Here is an 8428-nt window from a genome sequence, read left to right on the forward strand (position 1 = left end):
AGAAGACTTAAGGGTAATAAATTTACCTTTAAGAGCTTTAAAACTTAACTCATAGGTTTGTAAAGACTCAACTAGTTCTTCTACCCTCATATTGTCTGTATCATGAAGTTCTTGGATCGCGGTAACCTTTGAATTGAACCATTCAAATAGCGAGCGTATTATCTTTGCACCCACTTTACTTTCTGGGATTTTATCGCCAAGATCCCACATAGAGTTCACAATGTCATTTAATCTTGTATAAAAGTCCATAAACATTTCATTTTCCTCCATATGTATTTCCTCAAATTTGGTTGTGAGGAGTTGAACTTTAGATTTTTTGACAATTGATGTTCCCTCGTGTGTCATTTCTAAAATATCTCAAGCTTGCTTTACATTATCATAGGATATAATTCTTTTGAATTCATCTAATGATAGTGCGCAAGTGATTGCATTTAGTGCTTTTGCATTGGCACTACTCTCACTTTTCTGAAGTGTGGTCCAAGAAAAATAAAGTGAGATTTTCATAGATTTGGATCCTTCGATACCAGTTACTTCAATGGTAAGAGGGGTTCATTCAGTCACTATGGCTTGCCACACGCTTTCATCCATGGAGTTAAGGAAAATCCTCATCCTAGCTTTCCAATAGGCATAATTGGAGCCATCAAATGGTGAAGGCCTAGTGACTGAAAGGCTATCAAAATTTGACATCTTATAAATAGCTTAGATCGATTAGCTCAGAAAATAAATCCAAATATAAAGAATTAAAACGAGCTATTAGGCTTTGATACCACTTGAAAAGGCCAAGTTATATGTCTTGTAGGGGGGTGAATAGGGTTTAACAGTGGAATAAAAGAATGTGATAGTCAAATAAAAGAAATCAATTCACAAAGCATAAATGAAAAGCAGCCTCAATAATCAAGTATTGAGAGGTTAATACAAATGTTGTTTTAATGACAACCTTACACCATAAAAACCAAGGGTTTATGGCAGGATAACCTTATTTTTAGAAAGTTCTTTGTATTAAAAACTCAAACTGAAGAGGAATAAATAAATAGCAAGGAATTGAAATATTAAACTATTACAACATCCCCCACAATGTTTGAAATGTAAATATTAAAGTATTCACATCCACACATATGTCCCACAAACTTAAATGATAAAAGATAGAATAAATAAATCACATATTCACTAAACACAAAGAGTTATAGTGGTTCGCCTGTGTCTTCACCAACTGTTAAACAACAGCCACACAGCTTGCTACTCCACTCCTAATATCCTCACTCAGTGGATATCAGCGTTCACTATAAAAATAGGTTTCTCAGGTTCACCTAAAACCTTCACAATTATGTCTTTCAAATGGGCTTACACAATTTAAAAAACCCTACTTCTGAGTTTTCTGGCTTTCCTTAGATAACCAACACAATGAGATTTTTCTAGCTTAATCTCAAAAGAAACCAAAATAAAGGAAATTTACACAAATGTAAAATACCTGGATTTCTCCTTTTGTAGCAGCCTAGAAGAACCAATCGGAGTAGAAATTCAAATGTAGAAGTTCAATTCCAATACTCACTTTAAAATGGTTCTAGGTTCTAATTGATTTTAAATTAAACCAGTTGGGTTAGCTCTATTTGATTTTGATTCCAAAAAGAAGGAATATCACAATTCTTCTTTTCAATTCAGATTGAAATATAGAAATAAAATCAAATCTATAAAGCTAACAAAGGGGAATATTAAATATGCACAAAGTAGCTTAAAATGAACACAAACTTATCTTAGAGTGATGCCTTGATTTTACTTTAATTGAGTTATGAAACTTTTAAATTCGTGCTCTATTTATAATAGCAGAAATCGCACCTTCAACTGGTCCTGTGGACACTATGACTGGTCGTAGGACCAATAACATTTTGAAATTTTGAGCGCGATCGGATCAAACCGTTCTATGATTGGTCGAAGGTAGTCTACGACCAGTCGTGATCCCTCCACGACTGGTCATAACCACCCTACAACTGGTCGTGAGCCACCAGATTTAGTTGTTGTAATTTGAGTCGTAGATCTAGGACTGATCATAGGACGAGTCGGCACTGTTCACACGAACGGTCGAATAGAGTCCAGGACTGGTCGTGGACAAACAAAAAATTCTGAAAATTTGCAACAACCTTAGGACTGGTCATGAAATTTCTTGGACTAGTCAAGGCAGTGCTAGGACTAGTCTTAGAATAGCTCAAATACATGTAAAGAAATTCAATTTGAATTATGTATACAAAATGACCTACCCTAAGGTCAATCTAAGGTTAATCATACCTTGAAAGTGAGATATGAACATCAAGACTTCATTTTCTTCATATGATAGTTGACCTTGAAGATTGTGAAGCTTGAGTTCTCTTTACATGATGTAGCATAGAACTGGAGATCTTCTAGAGCTTGAATTACACTTCATCTTGAGTTGTACATAGACTTAAGTCTTGAACAAGATCACTTCTTTCATTGTAGCTTGAATTTGCATTTCTTAAAATGAATTGAAGTTGATCTTCGTTCTTGACTTGAGGCAAAGTTTTTTTAAAGAGATGATGCAATGTCTTAAACATACATAACAATGAGCTACATAAGATATAGATTGAGGTTTTGGCACCACAAAATTTGACAACCAAAGGATCATAAAACTATAGCACTTACAATTCTCATTTTTTATTTTGATTAGTTTTTGTAATTTAGAAGATTTAAAACTTAAATCTAATTTTATTTTTTCAAAATAATCTGAAAAATGAAATTTTTCTAAAGCTGTTTTCTCAAGTTCTTCTTTTAGTTTAGCATATTTTTTGTTTTAAATTTTCAACTTGACAACAATTTTACAACTCTCTGTATAGGGCATTGTAGGCATCTTGAAGATCGTCTTTATGTTTATTTTTAGGGTCATTTCTGAGATTTTCACAATCAAATATATTACAGCTATATGAAGAAGTGACTCAGCTAAAGGCTTTTAGCTCATTTGTATTTTCTTGGTCTAATTCATCAGACTCAGAAGTATATTTTCAGAATCAAATGATTCATCCCAAGTAGCTATCATGCCATTTCTTTTAGACCTATCCTTTTTAAGGCATTTATTAGCCAAGTGGCCATATTCATGATAGTTGAAACATTGACTATCCTTTGTTTTAGATTTCCAAGAATTAGATTTTCCTTTTTCTCTTATCAAATGGTTTTTGAAAATTTGTTCTTTTTTTGTTTTTCAAAATTCTATATAATTTCTTAGCTTTTTTTTTTCCTTTTCCTTGTTAGCTTGTTAGTACACCCCACTATCAGTTCACACATCATTGTTAGCCACCTCCATTAGGGAATCCATACCAAGATCTCAGTGTATAAAATTTCTTTGATAACATTGTTATATCATCTTCATTATCTTCAACTTCAGAATTAATTTATTTTGAAACAGATTTAGAAATTTTAAGAGCAATGGACTTAGCTTTAGGAGCCTTAAAATTAAACTCTCATTTTTGGACTCATGCCCTAAAATGATACAACAAAATGAAGTTATGGTGCGGACGAAACACACACGTTCAGTATAAAATATGAAAGGGTATTTTTGTCATTTATAAAATTTAATATATTATACTCAATGACATCAGACCGTCGGTGCCAAAATGAATAATAGTGGAAGCTTAGGTGGCTTTTATAAATCATTTTAGAAATAGGATTGTTCTCTTTCTTATAATAGTGCGAAACCTAGGCGGCCGTATATACCACAAAATCTCTTTCTTTGAAATCCCACCTTCCATTACCAACCATCGAGGAGCATTCGATCCACATGGCCACGTCCCAAACACCCCCTACTCCACAAGAAGAGAAAGAAGAACTAAGCCATGGATGCAAGGAATTACTCTCCTCCCTTCCAACGACAAACTCATGGCAGCATCGTCTCTATCAGTACCAAGGTTTTTGGTACAGCGAAGGGTTTCTACTGGGAACAATTGCATGTCAACGGCACTTCCAAGCTCACGACAACGATTTACTACTGGCCACCATTCCCAAAGCAGGCACTACATGGCTCAAGGCACTCGCATTTGCTATCATGAACCGGGGCTGCTACCCATATCCTCAGCACCCTTTGCTCTCCAACAATCCCCACAAACTCGTACCTTTCCTGGAGATGGACTATTATACAAACAAACAAACTCCTGATCTTGAATGCATTGGCTCCCCTCGTTTCTTTTCCACGCATGCACCTTACACATCATTGCCACAATCCATTAAGGACTCTAACTGCAGAATTATCTATCTTTGTAGAAATCCTAGAGATGTGTTCATTTCTCTTTGGCATTTCTCAAACAAGATGAGACCTGAGACTCAATCACCGATCTCACTCGAAGATGCATTTGACCTTTTCTGTGCAGGTATTTCATGGCGTGGTCCCTTCTGGGACCATGTATTGGGGTACTGGAAGGCAAGCTTAAAAAGTTCTGAGAAGGTAATGTTTCTTAATTACGAGAATTTGAAAAGAGAGCCGTTGGTTTTGTTGAAAAGGTTGGCGGAGTTTATAGGATGCCCTTTTACAACTGAGGAGGATAGAGAAGGCGTGCTTCATGATATATTAAGGTTGTGTAGTTTCGAGAATTTGAGCAATTTGGACGTGAATAAGACCGGAAAGACTCATATGGGGAAGGACCAGTATAAGTTCGAGAATACTCATTTCTTTAGGCGAGGTGAGGTTGGTGATTCATCCAATTATCTTACTACTCAAATGATTGAACGGTTGGATCGGATCACGGAAGAAAAATTGAAATGTTATGGTTTGACGTTCCCAATATCTATTTAGGGGGCATTTCACTGTTCTCTAAAACTCTTTGTATTCTTGTATGCTTTCATGTTTGATTAGTGTTGGACGTATTGTAATGTAAACCACTTTCTTTATGATTGTGTTTATAAGGTTTTGATATAATGTAAGGCCCGATGTGTACATGTACTGCCTATGTTCCCACTGTTGGATGGCAGGCAGTTTAGAGATCGGGGCCATTTATCAGCTGGTTTACACGGTAAGCATGTTCTTGATCGAATTTGTATGATAGTAAAAAAAGGTTGCTACAATCAATGGTCGAAAAATATTCCAAATTCAATATACATGCGTGGCTCACTTGATGAGTGGGCTCCCCTGAATTTTTAGTATATGACATTCACAGAGCCTTTACCTAATCAATGGCTTAGATTGATCACACCTATGTCATCGGATGGTGGGAATGAGACCTCATATGGTATCTACGGTTGGACCCTCTGCATTATGTAATTTGCATTGTTTAAGTATTGTCTGTTATCTAGTTATTTAAGATACGTGTGTCTACACACTCCCTGCTACATACAGCGGAATTTCTTTTCTAATGACAAATGATCAACCATGGAGGGTTAATCATGAGAAATGACTTGTGATACAACTATTTTTTTTATTTCCAACCAAACAGTTACATATGCTATCGTACTGAAGGTGGGCCATACTATGATGATCACCAGATATGAAAATTAGGCGGAACAACACACACAGTAGGCAAATGTCAGTACCCAATGGGTCAACATGTAGTATCTTATTATTATTATTATTATTATTATTATTATTATTATTATTATTTACAGAAAGTCCAATAAAAGAGTGACATATGGCATATCACGATGGATGATAGATAAGAAGTGTATGAAAGGGTCTTTACTCTTGCTCGGGTGGTAGACTCTCAAGAGTTTCAACACCCGGTCAAGGGTTCGAGTACCCATAGGTGGTGAAATTCCACTAGGCGTGAGTGTGTGAAAAAAATAATAATAATAAAATAAAATAATAATAATAATAATAATAAGTGTATGAAAAGATTTTCTAAAATATATCTCCAATACATTTTATGGAATCATAGTTGACATCAATTTAATATTGCATGTTATCAAATGACCAACAAAGTAATGCATCGAAAAATTAAAAGCTTAATGCGTGGTCAAAGAATAAGCCATAATCAAGAATAATAGATCTTGGCTGAAAGAAGAGGAACAGTTAAAAAGAGAAACGTAATAAGAGAAGGATCTGAGAGCAAGATTCATCTTCTCCAAATCTCTAATTCCCACCTCTTCCTCATACAGTTTGCATCCTCCTGGATTTAGCGTCTTCATGAACAATATGACATTCAATACTTCAGAGGAGGACCTCCATAGGATTTTCGGTAAATATGGGAAGATATTTGATGTTTACGCCCCATGGGACGACATGCACAATCGTCATCGAGGTTTCGGATTCGTCAGATTCCGCTACGCTACGGACACTTATGCAGCGATTGGGATTCTCCATGTGAAACATGTGGACGGCCGCATCCTCACGGTCGCGCTGGCCAACTCCAGAAAGGCTTCTTCCCCACCCAAATCACAGGATGCTCCGAACTCCTCTCAAAACCCCAAAACAGATTTTCAGAACCAGACATCTGCAGCAGGGAGAAATATGGCCTCCCATCCCTCTGTCTAGGAAATCAGAAACCCTTCACAACAACAACGAGCTGATAAAACCTCTTTCGTGGAGGATGGTGCCCAAGTGGAGTCTAAACTGAAGCAGCTAGGGCTTGCCCTTATGGGACATGCTCTAGACAAAGACGTCCCCATGATTCGTCTCTTCCAAGCTCTTGCGGACACGAACTTCACCACATCGGCCTTAGATGTTGCCAGAATAGCAATGGACCGCTTCCTCATCACCTTCAAATCTAAGCTCGAAGTTACCCATTTCTTCTTAGATAGCTCCCTACACGCTAAGATGGGTCTCTCCAAGGTCGAAGCCTGGAGCCATTCCTCAACACCCTCCGATAAGGGATTGTGGGTTACTCTCTATGGGATTCCTGCGCACGCCTAGCTGGAATCAGTTTTCATCGGTTTGGTGAGTACCTTCGATAAGGTGATAGAAGTGGATAGATCTCGGTTCTGGGATTCATCCAAATCGGAGCCAGGGTCAGGGTCATCCCTCGGCCAGGTATGGACAACAACAAGCTTCAGAGTCTGATTGTTAAAGGGGTTAAATACCCAATCTGGTGTACTATTGAATATCCCTCCTCCTTCCCTGTTGAAGACAATCTTCATGCAGGGTAGTTGGGATCCTAGCTAATCTCCACTTGACAATTGTAGAGCAAGTCTTCAGGCATCCATTTCGGCCTTCGGATCCTCCTCAAACATCTAATGCAGAACCTCCTCCAGGGACCATGAAGTCTGGCCACAATTCACAAGGTATTCTCTTTGTACCTCTACAACCTATTTGTAATATTGCCACAGAGAACCCTTGTCATGCCTCAAACCTGGAGATCAGACTCACGAGAATCCTGATCACCGAATCCGGTGCCGACGGCCTCCGTAGTACTCCATTCTCGGCTCCCAGCGCCCATATGCCATATTCCGATCCTGGGATCCTACAAGGAGGATTTTCCAACGTACATTTATCTCGTAAGAAGCATAACCGTTTACCCAAATCACAAAGGCAACATCATCATCACATATCCACTAATATAAATATTTGAATACAATGCTGAAAGGAAAATACATATATTGAAAATCAAAGCTCCAGACGACCGCTGCACGGTCCATGCGCAATGCTGCTACAACCTAACGCCACCTGCTTGCATCTATCGTGCATAAGCTTATAGAAAGCTTAGAGGGTGGTGAAAGTGTGTGCACAAGGTAAGTGCCAAGTATGCTGTAAGACGCGTATCTTAATCCGTACCATTCCAGAGATTCCTGCGATCCTCCCAATCGAATTCTGGTAACCCTTGACCTTTATCCGATGTTTACGCGCGATCCTAAGCTGAGCCTTGTCAACCCGAGTCAACTAAACCTGAGACTCATACCTTAGCGACCGCGCCGTCGCTGCGGTTCTGATGCCGCATCTCGAGCGCCGAGGAGAACCCTAGCTAGGAGATGTGGGCCTGCGTTCAGTTCAAGGAAAACGTCGCGTGTTGCAAAATCCAAGAGAATCTTACGACTTGTCACCTCAATCAATCAATCAAACCCATCATGTCAAGTACACATCACCTCACACCCATCCCCAAGCAACCCCATAAGTCAACAAAGTTCTTACACACCCCATACCCTTCTTACACCATCTACCCCTAAAGTCAAAAAGTTCTTACACACCCATCACTCACTACATCCATCACTCCATCACCCATCTCTCTCTCTCTCTCTCTCTCTCTCTCTCTCTCTCTCTCTCTCTCTCTTTACAACCCTCTCTCTCATTCTCAAACCATTTTCCAAGCAACCTGAAAGATCACACATCTAAGCTCTTTCAAAACCTCTAAGAGAGCTTTGTGTGTGGCCCACTTCCTACCCTCTCATCTCCCATTTTAACCATCAAAACTCCATCTCTTCTGTTAGAATCGAAGCTAAGGAGCAAAGGAAGCCAAGGAAGCAAGAAAAAGATGGTGGATGATCTTAGATTTTTGTCTTTCATTCATTT

The 8428-nt window shown here is 38.5% G+C and overlaps 2 protein-coding genes across 2 annotated transcripts; both read left to right on the plus strand.

Annotated features, from left to right (window-relative positions):
* Positions 1–3705: 3705 nt before the first annotated feature.
* On the plus strand, positions 3706–4789 carry LOC131224263 (cytosolic sulfotransferase 5-like). The gene has a single exon (XM_058219797.1). It carries the CDS (start codon positions 3782–3784, stop codon positions 4787–4789), a length of 1008 nt encoding a protein of 335 aa, XP_058075780.1. The 5' UTR covers positions 3706–3781.
* Positions 4790–6121: 1332 nt separating this feature from the next.
* LOC131224264 (serine/arginine-rich splicing factor SC35-like) lies at positions 6122–6460 on the plus strand. The gene has a single exon (XM_058219798.1). It carries the CDS (start codon positions 6122–6124, stop codon positions 6458–6460), a length of 339 nt encoding a protein of 112 aa, XP_058075781.1.
* Positions 6461–8428: the final 1968 nt, after the last annotated feature.

This window comes from Magnolia sinica, chromosome 13 (assembly GCF_029962835.1).
Source record: "Magnolia sinica isolate HGM2019 chromosome 13, MsV1, whole genome shotgun sequence".
Classification (NCBI taxonomy): domain Eukaryota; kingdom Viridiplantae; phylum Streptophyta; class Magnoliopsida; order Magnoliales; family Magnoliaceae; genus Magnolia; species Magnolia sinica.